At 37.3% G+C, this 24,358-nt stretch overlaps 1 protein-coding gene and 1 non-coding gene across 2 annotated transcripts in view; both read left to right on the top strand.

The window, feature by feature from the left end:
- The window catches only part of DNAH5 (dynein axonemal heavy chain 5), a 202,723-nt gene that overhangs the window by 94,677 nt on the left and 83,688 nt on the right, over nt 1-24,358 (top strand). The window contains exons 42-51 of the mRNA XM_029217285.1: nt 978-1,219; nt 3,898-4,074; nt 4,505-4,706; nt 5,960-6,102; nt 7,006-7,140; nt 15,829-15,951; nt 16,144-16,357; nt 17,340-17,563; nt 20,311-20,509; nt 22,657-22,829. Of these exons, the coding sequence (XP_029073118.1) occupies nt 978-1,219; nt 3,898-4,074; nt 4,505-4,706; nt 5,960-6,102; nt 7,006-7,140; nt 15,829-15,951; nt 16,144-16,357; nt 17,340-17,563; nt 20,311-20,509; nt 22,657-22,829 (1,832 nt within the window). The remainder of the gene's footprint in view (nt 1-977; nt 1,220-3,897; nt 4,075-4,504; nt 4,707-5,959; nt 6,103-7,005; nt 7,141-15,828; nt 15,952-16,143; nt 16,358-17,339; nt 17,564-20,310; nt 20,510-22,656; nt 22,830-24,358) is intronic.
- Nucleotides 1,522-1,594, top strand: TRNAE-CUC. The gene has a single exon. It is a non-coding gene; the product is annotated as a tRNA-Glu (tRNA).

Below are 24,358 nucleotides of genomic sequence, written 5' to 3'. Positions count from 1 at the left end.
AGGGAAGCCCAATCACACTTATTCTTGAAACTCTTCCACCACTTGACTTCAGGGATACCTTACTGGCTGACTCGCCTCCTACCTCTGTTTCACTGAGAGCTCAGCCAGAGGGAGGAAGCAGTGGAGGAGACCCTACCAGAAGGCTAAACGTTGAAGTGCTTGTGTCCTCAGACCTCTTGTCTCTATCTATACTTATGATCTAGAAGAAACTTACCCAGGCCATGGTTCTCAATGCCATCTCTAAGCTGATGTCTTCTACATTTTAATCTCTAGCCCTTGAATTCCCAACTCAACAGCACTATGGGCTGTCTGTTGGACATCTCAGACTAAACGTGTGCAGACCAGAATGGATTCCGTGGTTCTGCCTTTCTGACATCACTCACATCCCTTTCCCCCTTCCCTTCTTCTTTCTAACCAGGTTTGACTTCCTGCTGTTCCTGGAACATGATCACCCTAAGCTTGTACCCACTTCAGGATCTTTGCAACTACTGTTTCCACTGCCTGAAAAATTCTAGCTCTAGATCTTTACATCACTTCATTCTCCTCCAGAAGTACTTCATTGACCACCTTATCTAAAATGCCTCACCCTCTTATCCTGCTGAATTTTTCTTATATATTTCTTTGCATATTGGTTTGATTGTCATGTCTACCCCTTAGAAAGTCAGCTCTGTGAAGGCAGGATGTTGTCTTTTTTATCACAATATCCCTTGAACTGTGCTGATACAGAGAAGGTGCTCAAGGAATATCTGTTCAATGAACTAATGACTTTTTCTTGATTATGGGCTTTAAACAGTGCTATATAAAGAACAGGAAGAGTCCTATGTGACAAAATACGATAATCATTTAGATCAAAGCTTTATTTAAAAAATTAATGAAAATTACATCAAATTATAGCACTTCTTCAAGCATAGTAGTTATCTATATATGCATATATGTGTGTCTATGCTTTTCTCCCTGCCCTTGGCGGGATGTTCTAGGGGACCATATCTGGATAGTTCTTGATGGGCCAGTAGATGCCATCTGGATTGAAAATCTGAATTCCATTTTGGATGATAACAAAACTCTAACCCTTGCCAATGGTGATCGGATTCCCATGGCTCCAAACTGCAAGATTGTTTTCGAACCTCATAACATCGATAATGCTTCGCCTGCTACTGTCTCAAGAAATGGGATGGTTTTCATGAGTTCTTCTGTCCTTGATTGGAGTCCTATTCTTGAGGTATGATTGGAATCTTTTTTTTTTTTTTTTTTTGGTATAATTAAGGAGGGAAACAGATCCTTTAGCATTCTTTTAGAGTGTGCGCTGATTTTTCGGCAGACCTGTTGGTGTAATTGCATTTTAATGCTGATGTTTGTGGAAGACCCTTGAATGCTCTGGGACCTTCAGCCCAGGTTGTCCCTTACCGGTTTCTTCAGTGCTCAGGGTTCTTCAGTTCTAATAATTTTAGACCTGTGAATTACACCCTGTGGGCTGGGGAATAATTGCAAGGCCTAGGTGAATCAATAATCCCACTAGGGACTTCTCTGGTGGTCCAGTGGTTAAGACTCTGAGCTCTCAATTCAGGGGGCCCAGGTTCGATCCCTGGTCAGGGAACTAGATCCCATATGCCGCAACTAAGAGCCCGCATGCCACAACTAAGACCCAGTGCAGCCAAATAAATAAATAACTATTAAAAAAAACAATCCCACCAAACTGTGAGTGAATAAGGAAAATTTAATTGTATCACTTTGGAGATTCATGATATTTTAAAAAGGTACTCATTCAGTTGCTCGTGGATTCCCATGAACACAACTGTCTTAGAATATTAACTTGAAGAAGAAAATTTATTAAAATTCATATAAAGAATTTTTATGAGATTCAATAGTCATAACGTTAGTTTTAAGTTCGCACTTGGAAATAATATTTCAGATAATATCTTTTCAATTCATGGTAAGGTATATTATTTTATTACTACCAATGTATGTTAGAGTATGTTGATTATCATAAGATTATAATTGAATGCCTTGCATACTTAGATATTTTACTAAATAAATATTATAAGGCAGAATGCTTATTAGACAAACCACCTGTAAAATCTTTTTTGACATTGTTGGTCAAATTATTATTTTCATTTACATAAGTTTTTCGGAGATAATTTTGATTGAAAACTTATGAATTCATATTTTAAATCAAGTAGATGAAGATGTGAAGAAGGAGGGGATTTTAAAGCAAAATGATACTGAAGTACAGTTGGATATGTCATTGAAAATGCTTCTGAAGATTTCAGATTTCACAGTTAAATTATCCATCCTTTAAGAAGAATACAGAGCAAGAGTTCTCAACCCTGACTTTGCAAGAATAATCACCAATGACAGTTCTTTAAAATACAGATGACTGGGCTTCCCTGGTGGCGCAGTGGTTGGGAGTCCGCCTGCCGATTCAGGGGACATGGGTTCGTGCCCCGGTCCGGGAAGATCCCACATGCCGCGGAGCGGCTGGGCCCGTGAGCCATGGCCGCTGAGCCTGCATGTCTGGAGCCTGTGCACCGCAACGGGAGAGGCCACAACAGTGAGAGGACCGCGTACCGCAAAAAAAAAAAAGAAAAAAAAATACAGATGACTGTGTCATACCTCAGTCTATCAATTTAGAATCTGAGGAGGAAGGTGCAGGAGTTATTGTTTTTAAAAATTTTTTTTTTTTTAAAGTACCACAATGGATTCAGCCTTGGTAACCACAGATGCAGCAAACTCCAAGTGAAAATGAATTTGTGATTTTCCCCCAAATACTTTAAATTCACAAAGGCTTTTAAACAATACTTTTACACTATTAGCTAATGAATATTTACAGTTTGCTATTTACAAAATGAACTTCTATTATATCTGTCCATGTTGAGGCTGAATAAGGCCTTTACATTAGCGCTAACTTGCTTACAAATGGTTAGCAAGAAGCAAGACTCACAAGACTGGAGGTGTTTAGAGCAGGGCAGGGCAGCCCTGAGAGAACTACTAGAGGGCAGACCAATGGGGAAGTTGTGTTCATGGGAATCCACGAGCCTCTGTGAGCCACGCTGATTACATAGCACCATCAACTTGAAAGTGCTGTGTTTCGTTTTTGTTGCTGTGCAATCACGTTGAATTCATGAAATGATGGATGATTGAGAATCAACATTTTTATTGCTTCTGTTCAGAATCTCTAAGAATGACCTGATCTCTTGATGCCAAGGGAACTTTCCTCACCTGAAGAAAATATTGTGTTAAGTGATATTTTGTTATGAATCACATGTAGTTTCCTAAGATTGGGTTTCCAGATGACTAAATTCCCCATTTTCCTGAGTATTCTTTGATATTTTTTCTACACTGGTTATCCATTAAATTAGAAGAAATAAAATTGTGATAAACCTTTGTTTCCTATTTTGAAAAATCTGGGGATGGATTTCCTTTGTTCATCTTTTATTCCTTTTTCTTCTTCTAAGTTATTTCCATATATATGCCTCCTCATTTTCTCCTAGCATATTTTAATCAAGAGCCGAAGACGTTTCCCTCCATCTTGCTTCAAGGCCTGAGCTTATGTGTAGTGTAGTAGCTGAATGTAGGGATGTTGGAATCAGACTCTGGGTTTGAATTTTGACACCTACCAGCTGTGGGATCCTGGTCATGTTGCTTAAACTCCTTGGGCCTTGGTTTCCTCATCTGTAAAAGGATAATAACAATTCCTACCTCACAGAGTTGTTTTGAGCATTAAATGAGGTAATACATGAAAGAATTTATATCAAGGTCTGGTACATCAGAAGTGCCGTGTAATCATTAGATATTATTATTATTATTGTTAACCGATATTTAGAAAACTTTTGTCCAAAAATGGCCATTTTTCTGGTGTGCTAATACATTCAATTAATGCATTCATCTGCAAACCAACAGGGCTTTCTTAAAAAACGTTCACCTCAAGAAGCTGAAATTCTTCGTCAGCTGTACACCAAGTCATTTCCAGACCTGTATCACTTCAGTATTCAGAACTTAGAACACCAGATGGAGATGCTGGAGGCCTTTGTGATCATGCAAAGCATCAACATGCTTCAAGGCCTGATCCCTTCCAAGGTAAATCACTTAACTTTCTAGAACTCTCTCTCCTTTTAGCTGAGCCATACTGTGCAGGGTCTGTGATATTTGAACATGATTCTTAGAACCATGGGGAAGTGGGGAGGTTTCAAACATGGACACTGCATATTTTGTGTTTTTCTTTCATTTCTTTTTTTTGTTTGTTTTTTTCCACAAAGCAAACCACAGATTTGTGGATTAGGGGCAGGTTCTCAGTCGTCTAACAAGCATTCAAAATTTATTTTGGAGACCAGCTTGGTATTCCCAGAGATCAGTTCTGCATTTGTTCTCCAGTTTTATTCATCTTTCCCTCATTCTTGTTTTGGGGGAAAACTGTTATCCCTTTTAGATCTTTGCTATTTTCATTAAAATGTCAAAGCCAAGTTTTGGTTTGAGAATTAAGTAAAAGAAAAGTTTCTTTCGTGCTCAGGAACAAGGTGGGGAGGTCACGCCGGAGCACCTGGGGAGACTCTACGTCTTCTCCCTAATGTGGAGCGTTGGGGCAGTGCTGGAACTGGATGGCCGGCGCCGCATGGAACACTGGCTGTGCTCCCAGGAGAGGCTAGCCTTGGACCTGCCGCCTCTAGCAGGGCCTGATGACACCATGTTTGACTATTACGTCGCATCTGATGGTGAGCCCCTCTCTTCTATCCATCCATCACACGTGGGACCAGTTTTTTCCAAAATGGCTAATATTTACACTCTATTTATCTATCTACCTATCATCTGTCTATCATCTGTCAATCTATCATCTAGCTAGCTAGCTATCATCTATATTTCTAAATGGTAATTAAAACTCTTGGCTGTAAAATTGAAATGGAAATGTTTATGTGCGTATGAAAGAGAGTCAATTGTTTCTTTTTCAAATATTTATTTCATTTGAGTTCCAAATGCATATTTTCTTGTTAACTTTCAAAAGTTCTTTCTGAACTTTTCATGAAATAAAAACAAATTAAAAAAAATCACCAAATCAGATCCATTTCAGCCATTCATTCGATATAATCAGCAACTTATAAAAAAATGACAAAGTAGGTATATTTTTATGAAATAGGTGTGTATATCTATACATCTGTGTCTATGCATGTATTGCAATACTTTAAGTTTATTTAAATGTGCATACATATATATAAAGTACATATATACACATATATGAAGTACAAATATACATAATATTTATATATGGCATCCTAGGATGTTTTATTTTTGGTTTTACAGTTAGGGAAGTACATAATGAAAAATGATTTTAGGTATATACGACTATCACTGTCCTGTATTTTTCTTTTTAATAAATTATTTATTCATTTGGCTGCACTGGGTCTTTGTTGCTGCGCGCGGGCTTTCTCTAGTTGCGGCGAGCGGGGGCTGCTCTTTGTTGCGGTGTGCGGGCTTCTCATTGCGGTAGCTTCTCTTGCTGTGGAGCACAGGCTCTAGGCGTGCGGGCTTCAGTAGTTGTGGTGCGCGGGCTCAGTAGTCATGGTGCACGGGCTAAGTTGCTCTGTGGCATGTGGGATCTTCCTGGACAGGGGATCAAACCTGTGTCCCCTGCATTGGCAGGTGGATTCTTAACCACTGCGCCACGAGGGAAGTCCCCTGTCCTGTATTTCTATACACACTTTTTGTTTTTGAAAACCTACATGTTTAAAAAGAAAATTCCAAGATACTTCTTACTATTTCCTAATATTACCACTTTGGGAAGAGTTTCTTGGGAAATTTTGACTCAGCGAACACATACTGAAATACTTAGATGTCTGAATTTAATGAATTTTACTTTGTGGGGAATTTTTGGAAGATGGCTTCATGAGATTCAAGGAAGTCTGCTCATTATAATTAGGAATTAAATTATTAATAGGAATAAGAAGATGTAAATGTTCTCTGTTCACCTCAGGTAAATGGATGCACTGGAAGACGTGTACTGAGGAATATGTGTATCCATCTAATATCACCCCAGAATATGGCTCCATCCTGGTGCCAAATGTTGACAATGTGAGAACTGACTTCCTAATTAAAACCATCGCTAAACAGGGCAAGGTATGGCTCTTTCACTTTTATTAAAAGTAACATATTTAAAAATGTCCCTTGAAAACATGAAGCATCTTGTGATCACCTAGAAGGGTGTGATAGGGAGGGTGGGAGGGAGATGCAAGAGGGAGGGGATATAGGGATATATGTATACATATAGCTGATTCACTTTGTTGTACGGCAGAAACTAACACAACATTGTAAAGCAATTATACTCCTATAAAGATGTTTAAAAGAGAAAAAATACATGAAGCATGTTGCATTTATTTTAGAATGTTTTATGTTGCTGTTTAGAATAAATAAAAGTATTAGCCAAATTAATATACTTCTTTTATTATTCCTCAGTAACAATATTAAAGTTGAATAGCTTTAATTCATAATTAAGTAATGATTTTTCATATATTGAGAGAAAGTGAATTTTGACTTGTTTTTCTAAAGAGAAATCCTTCTCTTTTGATCATTATATTATTTTGCCATGGCTGCCATAACAAAATACCACAGGCTCGGTGGCTTAATCAACGAACATTTCTTTCTGTACAGTTCTGGAGCCTTAAAATGCAAGATTAAGGTGTTGGCGGGTTTAGTTTTTTTGGAGCCCTTTCTCTCTCCTTGGCTTGCAGATGGCTGTCTTCTCACTGTGTCTTCCCATGGTCCTTGTGTGTGCATCTTTGTTTTTCTGTGTGTCAAAATGTCCTCTTCTTGTAAGGATGCCTGTTAGACTGAACAAGAGCCTACCTTAACGGCCTCATTTTTCATGTAATCATCCCTTTAAAGACCCTGTCTCCAAATGTAGTCACACTCTGCAGTACTGGGGGTTAGGGCTTCCACATATAAATTTTGTGGGGACACAATCCAGCCCATGACAATAATTTTATTGTATTTCTTGGATTTCTTTCTCAACTCCTATCTTAGGCTGTGCTGTTAATTGGTGAACAAGGAACAGCCAAAACGGTCATAATCAAGGGATTTATGTCAAAGTACGATCCTGAAAGCCACATGATCAAGAGTCTGAACTTTTCTTCTGCAACCACCCCGCTGATGTTTCAGGTACTGGCTCACTGGTGCTGCTGGTTCAGCCCAGGTTTGTGATAAGCTTTGGAGGCTCAAATCTCACGCTGTTCTGCTGTACCCACTGAACTTCATGTGCACTTTCACAGCCATAGTAAATCCCCTACATACGTCTTCCATTATCTCTATTTTTCTGTTGCAATAGAATCTCCCCCTAGTTAGATGATAACATATAATCTTAAATTATGGAGAAATAAAAAGATTATATATGGTGTTAAAAGCCTCAGCACTGTTTAGAATATCTCTGTAGAAAAGCCTGTGGACATGCAAAATCCAGAATTGAAAGAAATATTATTTATTCCCCACCTAAACCTACTTCTTCTCCCTACTGTCTGCTTCTCTGTGGGTGTTACTATTATTCTAGTCATTAGGATAGACACACTGGAGTCATCTTTGATGGTCTCTCTCTTGAGTCAAGGGCTGCTAATATATCTAAGGAAATACTTTTCATGTTGTTTCCTTTTTCTCCCTTCCCCCATCCACCTCTACATAATCTACTTCATGATTCCACAACAGGGTATTAGCATCAAAGAATCTTGAAGCTGGTCTTGCTTCAAGTCTGATCTTCTTCAAATCTAGTTTCTATTCTTTTTCCAATCTCTGGTTCCTATTTATCTTGTTGTTCACTGACTTAACATTCCACAATGGCTCCTATTATCAATTGCAGCAAGGAATACAGTCTTAGAATCTTAGCACATTAAGGATTTTGCTTATGGTATCATTGAGGAGGAACAGAGAACAGCTCTCAAGTTTGCATGGCTTTTGTCAATGGAACTGCCAAGATTGACCAGGACTTGCAGTGGCTAACTGGTTCTTTTTCTCCTATTCCTAAATTATTTAAGAAACCGGAGAGTAAATCTTAAACTTCAGTCCATGCTTTAATTGTTTGCAAATAATCTATGATACCTTTATTAGAACGTTAATACATTAATAAAAGATACATTTTATAAATTGAAATGTATGAAATGGTACATTTGAAAAGATACATATGAAAAAGAGTTAGGAAAAGGTACATTCATAAACTGAAAATGGAAGGGAAATTTTCAGGGGAATTCAAATCCAAAGAACTTCATTTTTGATTAACTTCGTTGTTCTTTAGTTGTTGGAATGAAAATATCAAAGAGCAATGAAAATTCTTGAGAACAAGGCTAAATCATGACTTTTTAATCACTTAATGTAATTGGTGACTACAGAGTGCCAAAAAACTAAGACCATTGATTAAGTTTCTAAATAAGTCTGTCAAAACATTATGCTCCTCTGTTAGAGATGGAATTTCCAAAACTGGCTAGCCTTCTATCATTAATGAATATCATTTACACACTGTTGTGTTGGGAAGGTCTGGATCGAAGGTGAACCCCAGATTGCAGTGACTCAGCAGTGGTATTTTTGTGTTTGGGGAACTGCACACTAGATTATCCTAGGCTGGCAAGGTGCTAACATTATACACATTCCCTTGATACTATTTTATATTTTTAAAACTTTGTTTTACTTTTGGAGAACATCTCTTTAAAGGTTATAATATAACCTTACTTGTGGATGCTGATTGTTAAGCATTAAATCAAAGTGTGATTTTTTTTTTTTTTCATTATGTAGAGTAGCTATCTAGCTCTTCACATTTCTTGGGAGTGGATTGAATCTTTAGGGCTGCAGTGCAGTTCTGACAGCAACCGCCTGGAGTTAGTGCAGACTTCACAGGTGAAGGGCTCAGTCCCTACAAAACATCTCTCACTGCAGAACCAGCCACAAGCTCAGGGGTTCCCAGGCTACCAACACTTCTGAACAATTGGCTGCAAACTGAAAGGTTTCTATGACCCTGTCTGTTTTGATAATTCACCAGAATGACTCACAGAATTTAGCAAAATGCTATGCTTATGATTTTATTATAAAAGATATGAATTGGGATCAGCCCAAAGAAGATGCATAGGGCAAGGTCTGGGAGGGTCCCGAATATGAACCTTCTTTGTCCTCAGGATGTATTACTCTCCAGGCATATCTATGTATATCAGCAACCAGGAAGCTCACCTGAGCTTCATGTCCAGAGTTTTTACTGAAATTTTATTACATAGGCATGATTGGTTGGCCATGTGATTGAAGCAAGTCTCCAAACCCCTTCCCCCTGGGAAGTCAGCTGATATCACGTGGTTTAAAGCCCTAACACTCTAATCATAGTTTGGTCTTTCTGGCATGAGTGGTCTGAGGGGCCCACAATGAATAACAAAGACGTTCTTATTATGCGGGAAATTCCAAGGGTTTAAAGGCTCCCTCCTAGGAACCAGGGACAAAGGCTAGCCAAATTCTTTAGTAGATGGCAAGGAGTTGTCACATATTTTTGCTAGTAACTCTTGGTGATATTTACACCTCTCAGGTGGTAAAGACCTGTGCTTTATGTCTCTGTAGCATGAAATACTTACTAATTTCCTAGAAAAAGGCACACGTAATCTAGAAAACATCCTGTTTATTAATATACAAATTCATAAACCATGTAATAAATTTCTAGAAGCAGTACCATATCGAAGCATAATAAATTAGAAGAAGAAAAAAACAGGTTTTCATAACATGAACATCTGTATTCTTTAGGGTTCCATTATCTGATTCATAACTATTGATGTTTAACCCAAATCCTTCCTATCCTTCAGTAAGAAAGTGGTCTCAACACTTCACTATTTCTTCTTCTGTTCAGAGGCATCACAGGATCATCTGGTCTGTTTAGTGCCTGTTTTGACTGCTAAGCATCAGGGCTTTCAATTAAGCTAGACTCATTAGCTTTAGAAAACTTCCAATTAGCCAAACTGCTGTAATTAACTTTCTCACTATAATTTTCAGCCGTTCATGCTAAACAAGGGCTGATGGAGCTGAGCATTTGTCTCTGTGTGTCCCATTTATTTGGATCCAAACCAAATTGAAATTGTAGATGAGAAAATAGATACCGTCCATCCCTCTCGTGTTGCCATGATGGCACATGTGTCAAGGGCACACGTCTGTTTCTTGACAGGTTGTTTTCATCTGAACTTCCTTTGTTTTTACCATGGTGTCACTTTCACATCTTTTATCAGCAGGAGGACAGACTCTATGTCCCTCTTTTCCTGGGACTGTCCAGTTATCTTCTGTTGTCTCAGATGAATAATGAATAGCATCCCTGTTACTATCCAAAGTATGAAGTTTGGACCAAAATTATATGGTCACCCTCTTTTTGGCTAAGGAAATTTCAGTTAGTCTTTTAAGAGAGATGATTTTTTTTTTCAAAACAAATATTGTTTTAATTTTTTTATTTTTGAAAGTAATTCACACGTACCTTAAAAAATGTAAACAATACAGAAAATAAGACGAAAAAGAAAATTTCTTAAGAGAATTTCTGAAAAGATTTCTCTGTTCTAAAAATAATCTCGAAGTACTCCGAGTGCAACAACCGTCTTACAAATGTTTGTGTAGCAATAGGTTTTGTTTTTTAAAAATGACAATTGTAGAGCTTGGAAGGAAATTCCACATTTTTTCCTAGACTCAGAACCACTTTTCCTAATGAAATCTTATGTAGAAGACTAATCTATCAAACAGGTAACAAGGGATTTGCTTTGATGGAATTGGAGCTGGCCTCCTGAAATCCCTTCCAACCTCCTTCTTGCTTCCTGTAGGGGCCCGTGTGATTGAAGAAAATCCTTTCTGTGCTTCAGAGCATAGCCTGAAGACCAGTTTCCAGAGGAGACTCTTAAGATATAATATGTGAAAGTATTTTTTTATGGTAAAAAGCTCTCTAAAAATGTCAGGTTTCACTGTTAATATTAACACACTCAGGTTAAGGAAGATTGAAGTACTCATTTGAGTTCCCAGATAGTTAGTTGGTGGCAGAACCTGGGTGAAAAACCAAGTTCCCATGTCTTCCACTGTGCTTTTCCAGTTCACCCATCTGATCCTTCCAATGACTTTTCTTTATTCCTATTAATATTAAAATGGCTGATTTATCACAGTGCATTTTAAAATTTTTATCTTTTAGTTATATATTATTATATTTTGATGTTATTTTTGATATAATTTTACTTTTTGTAATATGCTATTGAGAATTTTAAACTTTACTAATATAAGCCTGTTTTCATTTGGTTTTGATGAGTTACAATAAAATGGAAAGGTAGATTTCTTAATAAAAAGCATAAGCTCTCCATTTTTATCTTTTAGCTAAATAGCAGATACATGGAAGCCTAAACTTAAGTATATTTTATATTTCAATTTGATTGGATGTAATATGTATGAAAAATGATTTAAGTGCTGATATATAGAGATACCTATAGTAATAAAAAATATCTTTCATTTTTATGATGCATTAAATTCACTAAGTACCTTCACATGTATTATATCATTTATGGATAATATTCTGTTGTATGTATACACACACATACATGTACATGATTTATGTATCTCTATACACATTCCCACTTTTTTTTTTTTTTTGTGGTACGCGGGCCTCTCACTGCCGTGGCCTCTCCCATTGCGGAGCACAGGCTCCGGACGCGCAGGCTCAGCGGCCATGGCTCACGGGCCCAGCCGCTCCGCGGCATGTGGGATCCTCCCGGACCGGGGCACGAACCCGCGTCCCCTGCATCGGCAGGCGGACTCTCAACCACTGCGCCACCAGGGAAGCCCACATTCCCACTTTTGAGCTGTGGTTCAGTGACTTATGTGGTTTAAAATGACTTATAAGTCATAAAGCTAATAAGTGGGGTAAGTAGCAGTTTAACCCCTTTTTTTCTAACTTTAAACCCAGTCAGAGCTATTGCATAAGGCCATTGCAGTTTACGCACATTTTGTGTTATGTCCCATTCACAGAGACAATAATGTGAATAGTGAACCCAAGAACTGGGCAGTGCACAACCTCCTCAACTGTACCTGTTCCTCCCCCTGGCTGGGGAAACAGACATGTGTACAATCAAGTATAGCTGATGTGATAAGTGCTACTTATGGAGTAATCTAAGTACCCTGGAGCCCAGAGGAGGAGGGGATTCATTTCGTTAGGGAATTACAGGACTAAATGTAATGAAAGAGTTGACCATTACTTGGGGGAATTTAATATTTATATAATGTTAATAATTTAGGGATTACAGAGGCTGAATTGTCTATTAAGAGACTAATTCAGAAAATTGAATTGCCCTAGTTTTAGAGCTTTTCATTTGGAATGAAGAAGAGTAGCATAGAATGGCTTTCCTCAACCCCATTCCTAAGTCTATCTGGATGACTAACCATCTGTTTTTTATGTCTAAAATGTCACTGACACAGCTCGGGTTCGCTCTAGTATCCCATGTATGTGTGAGCTAGACAGACAATGAGGTCAGAAAGTTGTTTAGGTGCCATAGATTGCTTCAGATGATGTCATGCTGACTACCATTCTCCCATTTCAGAGTCAAGTTATTGTCTATTCTCAGAGAACAGCATAAACCACCCTTAGTCCAGGCCCTTGCTAGAGATTTCAACTCTTTACCAATAAGCTGGGTTGAGAGAAGTGACTTTTATGGAAGATCATTTATCTAAGTCAATATTTCACAAATTGTGTTTGGGTACTACTAATGCTGAGAGATTTCTGGCTCAGAAATGGCTACGTTAGGAATATGTAAATAAGGATCTCTTAATGAACACTGTAAATCAGTCTGAGAGGAGCATCATTTTATTGTTTTATTGTTAACTGACTATGAACGAATGAAGACCGTGATGGGCCGGAACCAAGAGCCTGAAAAGGAATGTTTAGAAATGAGACTGGAAGGTGAGCAGGGAGCATCATGGTGTTCCTTGTAAGTCACTAATAAGGAACCACTGGAATACTAAACAGGATTACATCAGCACTCAGCAAGTTCATTCTGGCTGCAGATGGAAGAGAGAGGGCTGTACTCAGAGAGACTTGAGAGGAGATGGTTACAGTAATTCCTCCAGAGAGAGGTTGACTTGGACCAAGATAGTAAGAGTGGGAATGGAAAGAGCACAAGGATGTGTTCAAATTGTGGTTGAGAAGCAGAACAGACAGGACTCGTTTTTGGTTGAGTGGGTATTGTTGGAGGAGAGGGATGGGAGAGAGAAAAAAAGTTAGAGATGACTCCCAAGTTTCTTGTCTTTATTGACCTATGTATCAAATATTTACAGATAAATATTTTGTACCAGACACCTTTCTAGAAACTGAGGAGGCAGTGATGAACAAGATAAACAAGGTGCCTGCCTCCCTTGCATTCTAGTGGGAGAGACAGACAATAATCAAATCAATGAATATACCTATTTGGTTTTATTAACTGGACTATGGTTTATATCACCAAAAAGATGGATGAGGTGGGACAGTAGATCAAGGAGACCAGGGAGAAGGTGGCTGGCAGAATACTACAAAGATGATAGATTATTCTTTAAACTGATTTCTTTGGGGAGACAGAAGAGTCTAGACAAAATTGTAAATCACACAATATAGACATTGTATATGACTTATAAAGAAGTTTCCAGGCCTGACTGGAGGCAAGGAGGGCAATTTAAAAGGTTGTGACATTAATCCATATGAGAAAGACAACTAACTAATCAAGGGCATATCATTTTTCAGAGAGGATGAGATACATTAAAAAGCAGTATTTAAATTGCAATAGACCTTATCGATGTTGGATGTGGAAATGTTTGGTTGAGATTTAGGTAGTTGGTGTTAATCCCTGAGATGAGCACCTAGGAGTGGGTGCAGATTTTGTGATGAGGCAGAGATGTCTGCGTTTGGATATGCTGATTTTGTGATGCTATGGATCATCTAAGTGGGGAAGTCCAGTTGGAGACACTAGTCCAAGTATATGGTTTTCCTAAATATTCCCAAACATATAGATCCATGATGGAGGAGAACATGAAGTTACTGTGTTTCAGGCTTTTGGGAGATCTTATCCAACTCCCCAGTTCATTCGGTAACTATTTAATGGCCAGCAGTTATGAACACAGGAAGAAGTCTCAGCTTCTAGGTTCACAAGCTATTTAATTTTTCTCCCTCCTTTGTTTTTATCAACTTAGCTTTTTAATTATATATATATATATATATATATATATATATAAGTAATAATTTTATATATTAAAATGAATTCCTTCTAGTAATTTCCTGCTATTTCAAAGAAATTAGGGTCATAATGAAGGGGAAGAAAGTGCAGGTATGTGGCTATTACTCCATATTATTTCACCTGTTCCACCTATGGCTTTTAGCTCTTAGAAGGCCCCCCCAAGACATAAAATCTTCATGTGCCTATGAGTTCTCATTAACAGATGAGGGAATATCTGGAAGGCTCTAGTTTGCCATAGGGAGTTGTCAAGAGATTATTAATTGCTTTATCCATTTAAATTCATTGAGGAGAGCTAAATTTAGCCTAGTACATTACTTTAAACAGTTTTCTTTTATGTCAGGGGAATATGAAATTCTTCTTGCCATTGTACTGTTGTCATGGGAAATTTGTGTGATATGTTTATATATCTTTCTATTTTAAAATGGTGAAAAATGTTCACATCTTTTGCTATTGTTCATTAAAATGATGACAGAAAATTACAATTTGAAATTACCAAACTGGGGGAATTTTCAAGGACAGATGTATAGATTTTTGTTTATATCTTGGCCTTATTTCTTGGTTGTATCTTGAAGGGTTATTAATGTCATTTTAACTGGTTTGCTCTTCATGAAATAAGGAAACTCTTTTTTGGATAGAATGAGAATGCATTTTATCTCAATACACCTCCACTTTCTCTTATATTTTATACATTATCTTTAGCATGACTTAAATCATGAATCAGTGGGAATAAAATGAGGTCTTTAAGATTGAGTTTCTGGAGCATGAGAAGTGTGAGCCCTTTCTGTTTTCTTTGCAGTGCTGGCTCTGCTTACTCAGTACATGTATTCTGAACAACTGATTGATTTCCAAACTACACTCTATGACCATGGAAATGTTAATACTGTAGTCAGTAGTCTGGGGTTCTTCCCTCATGTCCCCATTACTCCTTCCAGCACCCCTTCTGTCAGTTTTAGTATTCCTCTCCACATTGCTAGGACATTTTTTTATAGAGCACAGTGCAGTTTCCTCCTGTACCACCAAAGCTCAGAATGTATTGGATAGAAAAGAGGGGGCATTGTCCTCCACTTTGTGAAGGGGAAGAGAAGTGATTCAGTGTGATTGCATCTGCCCAAAGCAGATTGTGTCAGGCTACAGAAGCCAGTTGGCAGATTTCTCAACAAAGAGAGAACAGTCTTCAGATTATGGCCGCCCATGGAGCTCAGAGCAAGACCTGAGAAGCCTCTTGGACAGTAGCCCTGTTTAGCTTTGTCTATGATTATAAGGAAACTTTGAGGAGGGCTGGACCTTTGAATAATGGGGGTTAGGGTTATATTATATTGTCACCAACGTAGGCACAATAAGACAAAACTAAGTCTGTAGAAATAAACAGAAGAGTCTCATCCCATTCAAGATTTACATTGATCAGAATTTTCTTTACTCCTAAATTAAACCAGATTTTCAAAGGTTATAAATGTTATGCAAGAAAAATTAGGTACCTCATGCCCTGCTTTCCAGAATTAAGGGACATTTTGGGTTTTTTTCTGAGTAATTTCTGTCATTTCAAAGTTTCCTGGATTTTTAAAATAATTAACCATGTCGGGATATTTTCACAGATGTTTCTGTTGACTTTTCTATTTAACAGAGGACAATAGAGAGCTATGTGGATAAACGCATGGGCACAACATATGGCCCTCCAGCAGGAAAGAAGATGACTGTTTTTATTGATGATGTGAATATGCCAATAATCAATGAGTGGGGAGACCAGGTATATCGATCCTATTGTGCACTTTATTTGCCTAATTCCTCATTGATTTATTTTTTGATGAGTAAATATTTTTTACTTTTTCAACTTGCAATTCCTAAATTCCAATAAGGTCCATTATTTGGAAACACTCAAAGAGTTAGGTCCTGGGATATAAAGGAATGACATTTTAATTCTAAAAGTTGTCTTTCTTAGGTTACTAATGAGATAGTACGACAGCTGATGGAACAGAATGGATTTTATAACCTAGAGAAGCCTGGGGAGTTTACCAGCATTGTGGACATACAGTTTTTAGCAGCTATGATCCATCCTGGGGGTGGACGCAACGATATACCCCAAAGGCTCAAGAGGCAGTTCTCTATATTTAACTGCACGTTGCCCTCTGATGCTTCTGTGGACAAGATCTTTGGTAAAGTGAATGTCAGTGTGGCATGGGAGGGAAGAATCCCTGCTTGGGTTCCAGTGAGAATATATCCACCTAGAGGTCAACACAGAAAGAGCATTGGGTGGTTCCTTAGTCTACGGGCTTCATCACTCTCAAGCAGTGTATTTTGTTTATATAAAGATTTACTTTATTATGTATGTACTGAGTTGAGTGCTAAGTAGATTTTTTCTGCCTGTGTATTTCTTTAAGAAACTGTCGCTAGCTTCTTAAGCCAGGAGGTTAAACATTAAGTGGTCTTAGACACGATGAGATGCTTTCCTCGTGGGTATACATATTTGAGGTCTGCATTGATATAATGCCATACCAAAAGTTTACGTAGCTGATACCTAACCAACCCATATAATGATTTTGGCCAAAGAAATAATATTGCACAGACTGGAGATTAGCCAGAGTCTGATCCTCAGAGTAATTTATAGGGGTGTAATAAATTACTGATTGATTACATATGCAGCATTTCAGAAATAAATTCACCCAAGAAACACTAGCGCAATCGATAACCATAATTATTTAACTGAGAAATGAAAATGAGTTTAGAAACTGATTATGGAATCACTCTTTTCAGAAAAAGCGTAAAGTTATGCATGCATTCGTGTGAGGTACTAATTTACCATTTCTGAAATTGCAACTGAGAAAAAACTAACTAAGATTACCCTAATAAATTTCTGGCAGACCAGAATGTCTTCTTAGTGCCCTAGGGTAGTGGAGTATGGCAGTATCTGCCTTCAATCACAGTGGTGGGCAAAGGTTTGGAAACTTGCTTGTAACTATACCTACTATGTAGGTTTAAAAAAACCCCAAAGAACATTAATTAATAGAAATTTCTTTAATATGTGGTTAACTATTAAAATGTTTAATTATTTTTGTACTCTGCATTATAATGTTTTTCATTTTCACTTAGGTGATTTGAACTGTCAGTCAAAATGTTATGACTTTTTTCCCCTTTCAGGTGTGATTGGGATAGGATACTACTGTACCCAAAGGGGCTTCTCAGAAGAAGTGAGAGATTCAGTGACGAAACTGGTTCCCCTGACACGCCGACTATGGCAGATGACTAAGATTAAAATGCTCCCTACCCCTGCAAAATTCCATTATGTCTTTAACCTTCGAGATCTTTCTAGGATCTGGCAGGGAATGTTGAACACTACTTCAGAGGTTATCAAGGAACCAGATGTAAGTGATACATAAGAGAGTAAAACAAGTAACTTTGTTATTTATTATAAACTCTAAATATTCTTAGTAATGCAATTTTTAGTGGCATCATGAAAATATTTTGGTATGTTTTAGCATGGATATTTTTTTCTTTGCGGCTTTTCACGAACATAAATAAGGGAAAAGTATGCCAAAATACTTTTCTTTAAAAGTTTCAATTAGGACTTCCCTGATGGCACAGTGGTTAAGAATCTGCCTGCCAATGCAGGTAACACGGGTTTGAGCCCTGGTCAGGGAAGATCCCACATGCAGCGGAGCAACTAAGCCCGTGCGCCACAGCTACTGAGCCTGCGCTCTAAAGCCCGTGAGACACAACTACTGAGCCTGTGTGCTGCAACTACTGAACCCCGCGCGCCTAGAGCCCGTGCTCCGCAACAAGAGAAGCCACCGCAATGAGAAACCTGTGCACCATAGCAAAGAGTAGCCCCCGCTCGCCGCCAACTAGAGAAAGCCCGCGCACAGCAACAAAGACCCAACGCAGCCAAAAATAGAAAATATATAAATAAATAAATTAATTAAAAAAATTCCAAATAAATTTGGTTTATGTTTAAGGAAATATTATATACAATTATTTTCTAATGAATAGAGTAAAAGGAAAAATTGATTTTGTTTTTTCATCATTATTTTCTTATACTAAATAATGGAAAGAATCCCTGTTGATCTTATTATATGTCTTCCTATTATTCATATTATAAACTTCATATTATAAACCTGACATTTTAACTTTAAAAAGTAATTATCTTTATAAATAAACTTTCAAAATTGAAGAATGAAACCATTTTGTTGTTAATCATCCATGATCTTTCTTTCCCATATAACTTGATGTACTAAAAGAAATACATATATTGGTAAAACTGAAAAGAGACAGAAGAGTAGAAAGTTCATTTGACAGAAAAATGAGCATTTGTACGTACACTCGAATAAAAGAGTTCCTAGAATTATAAGAATGCTCTTCAAACTAAAAGGGAATTCTAGTACGTAAAATGCAATATGTATGTAATATGTAAAATTGTAAAGTATGTAGTATGTAAAAATGCAGTATGCCTTTTTTTGCCAAAGCATAAAGCTAAGGCAACATCAGCCTGTTTTTCCATCCTTTTATGGAACCAAGGTTGTAGTTAAGCAAATAGGTTTTAGGGGACTTCTCCACTTAAACGCACCGAGAAAGTTGAGATATCAACCAAACTGTCACTAGGCACATCCAATGTGGACTATTAAAAAAAACTCAGCTTTGCCTCAGATGCTCACAAAGTAGGTAATGACACTGACTGACTGCAAGAGGACATTCTGGGGAAAACTCAGTCTCCTTGTTACAGAGAATTGGGAGTCATTTTAACAGCAGTGAACATGTTAACTTGATTTTTTTCCCTCAGAGTTATTGATAAATTAATAGTGTTGTGGAATGCAGTCTTCGCAAATTACTTTTTGACTACCCGTTTTTTGGTGCTTATTTTCTTTTCTTTTTTTTTTTTGCGGTACGCGGGCCTCTCACTGTTGTGGCCTCTCCCGTTGTGGAGCACAGGCTCCGGACGCGCAGGCTCAGCGGCCATGGCTCACGGGCCCAGCCGCTCCGCGGTATGTGGGATCTTCCCGGACCGGGGCACGAACCCATGTCCCCTGCATCGGCAGGCGGACTCTCAACCACTGCGCCACCAGGGAAGCCCTGGTGCTTATTTTAAATCAGCATAAACTGGTCTGGCAATTGGTTTGTCATGAACTTTTGTCGTAAGTGAATCATTAAATATATTTTACTAAAATTTTATTTTCTGGTAACCAAAGAACATTTGATCATTAGTAATATAATGGCTTAAAAACCTTCTAACTTGCAAAACGTTACCAAGGTAAGAAATTTCCACCAGTGTTTCGTATTAAATAATTAGCTTAGACAAGCATTTGTTATGCTTGCTATAGGAACAGGTATATTGAGCAATTAATTCTCTCAACTTCCAGTTAATTTTGGGTCCTGGATTATCTAGACTAGGTGATTGCTTTATGCAGATAATCCAGATTTTTGCCATAAATTTCCTTCACGCTGTGTTAAGTAAATATATCTTTGTACTTATCTCAGTTGCATACATGAGAGTTGTTTATATGCAACTTTTTATATTATGCTCTGGCCACATGAATGTAGGTGTCTTATCCAAACAGAGTAATTGATCACAAACATAAGACTTTTATGTAGAGTATTACTTTGTTGGTTGTTCAGAGTGATTTAGTATTTTGTCTAGGAATGTTTTTGTTTTAATTTAAAGGTTGAAAAGGAATATACACTACTGTCTATTTACTATACTTGAATGAGACCAATTTGAAATGAAGTTAAGTACATTTTAACTTATTTTATTTATTTTTTAATAGGACAGTTATATTCATAAACAATTTGTTGTATACTAAGACTGTGCAAAACATGTTTTATATCCTTGTATCCCCTGTACAAATGGCAGTAACGTCTCCCACATCATTTTAACAACCCCAAAATGTCCTTTTTTGGTGATAACACACCAAATGAAAACCATTAGTCTAGGATTTTGTTTCTAATGTGCTCCCAAAGCTGTTGTTCACGTTAAAAGGAAACCAGTAGTGTTAATCTTAACTTTTTAAAATGTAGTATCTTAAATCAGGAAGGATGCTGCTCTGTGATATCGTCCACTTGAATTCCCAACTCTGGCTTAATGGGAATTAATAACACATTTTAATGATGCTTTTGACAGGAACTGTTAAGGCTGTGGAAGCATGAGTGTAAACGTGTTATAGCCGATCGTTTCACAGTGTCTGATGATGTGACCTGGTTTGATATGACTTTAGTAAACTTGGTGGAGGAGGAGTTTGGTGAAGAGAAAAAACTCTTGGTGAATTGCGGAATTGACACTTATTTTGTGGATTTCTTGAGGGATGCACCTGAAGCTACAGGTAAACTATTGAAGCAGAATTTGAAATTCCCCAAAGGGATATCTGAAGAAAGAAGTTCAGTTCAGGGATGCTGAATTTCTGTTTAGTAAACTTTACTGAGACAAGCCTGGGACATATTAGGTGCTCAGTAAATACAGAATGAGTAGATAAATGCGTACTCATGGAGTTCAAAAATTAATCATTTTAATGCATATCAGTCTTGGATATTAAGGTAGATTTGGGAGGCATACTATGGCAGAAGACAGTGCTAAAGGCTTACAGCTGTCACATAGAGGTAGATTTAAGGAAGGGATCTCCCACACATTACCTGGGCAAGTCTCTGAACTTTCTCGAACCTCATTCTCCTCATTTTTAAAAATGGAAATATTAATATATGAGTCATGGGGCACTGTGGGGAATAAGTGAAATGTTATCTGTGGATGGCTTGGGCAGTCCGTGGCTTCTACTCACTGCCAGATGAAACATAGCAAAACTATGATAATTATTACTCGAGTATTCCAGATGCTGAAAATAAAAAGAAAAACCTCACATCCTCTGAGAGCGCTGTTGAATACAATTAGAAAGAGGTGGGTGATGTTGAGGGAAGATTTTGTGGTTATGGTTCCATAAAAAATTGAGATATATTACTTATGAAAAGAGGTAGGGCTCCAATTATTTTTTTCCTTCAGAAATAACTGAGCTTAAGTAGAATATTTTTCTTTCATTTAGAAACCTCTTCTAATACTGAGGAGGAATTTTAAGTTAATTTTCATATTCAAAGAGGCATGTTTAAACACATGCTATTTATATCTTCTAAATGATTGAAAATGACCAGGCAGCCCCTTACTAGATTAGATAAGGATGTATGTGATCTGTTAAGTTTCTGAGTGACAATTGCAAAGGGAGGTTTATTGCTGGCTATGCAGTTGGACTGATCCTTCCACAAAAAGAAGCTGATACAGTTTATTTTCAATCAGGCCACACACATCCAAAAATCATGTAAAGGTAAGAGCATTTACAAGGTAATTAGAATTTATGTATTTTATTTCCTCTAATTCAGAAGGATAAGTAACTAGATTAAGGTTTTCAAGGAGCAAAGCGCAACTGCAGCATTGTGGGGCGGGGGCTGGAGGTGGGGAGTTTGGTTGGGGGCGGGGTGAATGAGTCTAGAGGGAAGCACAGAACCTTTCAGTGACTTCAAAGCACTTTGTCAAAGCTTGAAATGAACATTTATGAAATAAGGAAGTGACTATTGAAATTCAGTTAGTGGGAGCTTTGCAAATGGACCAATCCTAATAATTATGTTAAATCAATTTCCTTGCTTTGTCATAAAAAGTTAAAATACTTTATATTAGGACAGGGTCAATTGAAAGTAATTATGTACTATTAGATTGGGAAGATCCACTCACTCTTCTAGTACCCAGTGAATTTCTAGGTTGTTACTGTATCAGTATATTCAACTAATGTTAACTGATAGTGAATTTACCTATGCCCAATTTAGCTTTTTCTTTGGCATTATGCTTTATAGTCAAAGTTGGAAAAGTACTAAACTGGTATGTTATGTGTTTCTAATTTTAAAAAAGTTTAGTGATTTTAATACTTTTCCCGGTGAGATAACTCAATGTTTATTTATTTAGGGAATCATTGTTTCTATTTTCTCTCTACCCTTCACTTCCATTCCCCCAAATTCACTTCTATTCTCACCACTAACTTAAAATTTCTGACTCATAAAATTTTCCTAAGCAAATGCAGTGACCTTTTTCTTTTTATTCTTATTAAAAATAATTTAATTTTTGATTTCTCTTGCTGATTTTGACATTAAATCCCTACTTTTTCAATCTTCATTAGTGAATATCTCTGGGAAGATCCTTGAAATGCCAATGGTCTATTATGGATTCAAATTAAATTCAATGTATATGAAATTATTTGAAGTTGACCTTTTCTATACATTTAAGAATTAAGACTGCATATGATCACAAACATCCTAATGCTTTTACTACTGTGTGCTTTCCTTTCTTGTCTAAAAATACATACTCTGACATTTGGATAAAAATCAGTATTATTCAGTGCTAAATTGTAGAGCTATGAGTGTATTAATTTAGGTTGAAGGAAGTGGAAAAGTCCAGTGATTTGAAGAAACTTAATTGACTTTTCTTCCCCAATTCCAGGTGAAACATCTGAGGAGGCTGATACTGAGATGCCCAAAATTTATGAGCCAGTTGAATCTTTTGATCAGCTGAAGGATCGTTTGAATATGTTCCTGCAGCTCTATAACGAGAGCATCCGTGGCGCTGGTATGGATTTGGTGTTCTTTGCAGATGCGATGGTCCACTTAGTCAAGGTCAGTGGCCATGCCTGGTAGCACCCCGCAAAATGACAGACACTTGCCTTTACACCAGAATTTTTTCCCCCCTCTTTCATTTTCTTCTCCTAGGAGAAAATTCAGTTTAAAAATAAACCCAATGCTATATTCCAATTTAATTTCTGAACTGAATGCAACATGTCACACCTATAGGTTTAAAATCAGAGCAGGTGTACTTCAAATGTGTGATATGATAATTTTATTCACTGTTGCTATACTGCTTCCAGCTCAGTGTTTTCACTACATAGAATGAATGTGGTTGACATCTGAGTTCAAAGCACAGGCACAAAGTCTGCTTATATTTTGCATAATGCAAAGGATAACTATAAAAAATAGTACATTAGTTTTGAGGACATTATGCTAAGTGAAATAAACCAGTCACAAAACCACAAATACTGTATGATTCCACTTATATGAGGTCCCTAGAGTAGTCAATTCATAAAGACAGAAAGAATGGTGGTTGCTGGGGGCTGAGGGGAGGTGAATGAGGAATGTTTAATGGTACAGTTTTATTTTTGCAAGATGAAGAGTCCTGGAGATGGATGGTGGTGATGGCTGCACAGCAGTATGGATGTACTTAATGCCACTGGACTATACTCTTAAAAATGGTTAAGATGGTAAACTTTATGTTGTGTGTATTTTACCACAATTAGAAATAATAATTAAAAATAGTGCATAAACAGTTGATTTTGAGTTGGGATGAAAATTCTGTTACAATGAAATCCACCAGGAAAGTACAGTTGCCTTTCTACTCTGTCATATGAGTCATTACAATTTCCAATCACAGTAATGATTGACCCTCAAAGGTTATAAGTAAAATATATTATTTACTTGATAACTTACATGATCTAATTTATTGATGGTGGGAGATAATGCCATTTAAAATTCGTCGTTGATATTCTCACTTTATTGATGTCAATTATTTTTTCAGACTGCATCCTTTTAATTAGAACGAAGACAATTTGAGGCTGTCTCCCATTACTTAGGCTTAACCATGAGGAACAACCTCATACTCACAAGTTGTCACCTCTAATAATTACAAAATCTTAGAACTGGAGAGGGCTTTAGAGGTTACTTAGTCAACTCTCCCTCTGAAAATTGAGGAGGCCGGACTAAGTCAGGGAGAAGGAGGAAAACAGAGAGTGTGTTCTGAGGTTGGATGTCCCCAGCACGAGGACACTTAGCTTGGAAACTGAATTCTCAGAATCTGAGATATCTACTGAATTATGAGCGCAAATGTTCTTCCAAAGCCAAATATAAATAACATTTTGAAATTAGCTCCTAATTTATAGTTGACTAAAAGTCAAAAGGAAGAATGGAGATACTAGCATATTTAATGATTAAAAGGAAGAAGACAAAAGAATAACATTTTCTAGATAAATAATATCAAAGGCAACTTCATGACTAAGTGTCTATGGAGACAAAAATCTGATTGGCTTGGGATTCCATAACAGCTTAAATTGAAATGAGGTTATTTATGTTAGTCTTGTGCTTGAGGATGTTCGTTA

This window comes from Monodon monoceros, unplaced genomic scaffold (genome assembly GCF_005190385.1).
Source record: "Monodon monoceros isolate NGI ecotype Baffin Bay Population unplaced genomic scaffold, NGI_Narwhal_1 Super_Scaffold_12, whole genome shotgun sequence".
Lineage (NCBI taxonomy): Eukaryota > Metazoa > Chordata > Mammalia > Artiodactyla > Monodontidae > Monodon > Monodon monoceros.
This window is presented reverse-complemented; position numbering and strand designations above follow the sequence as displayed.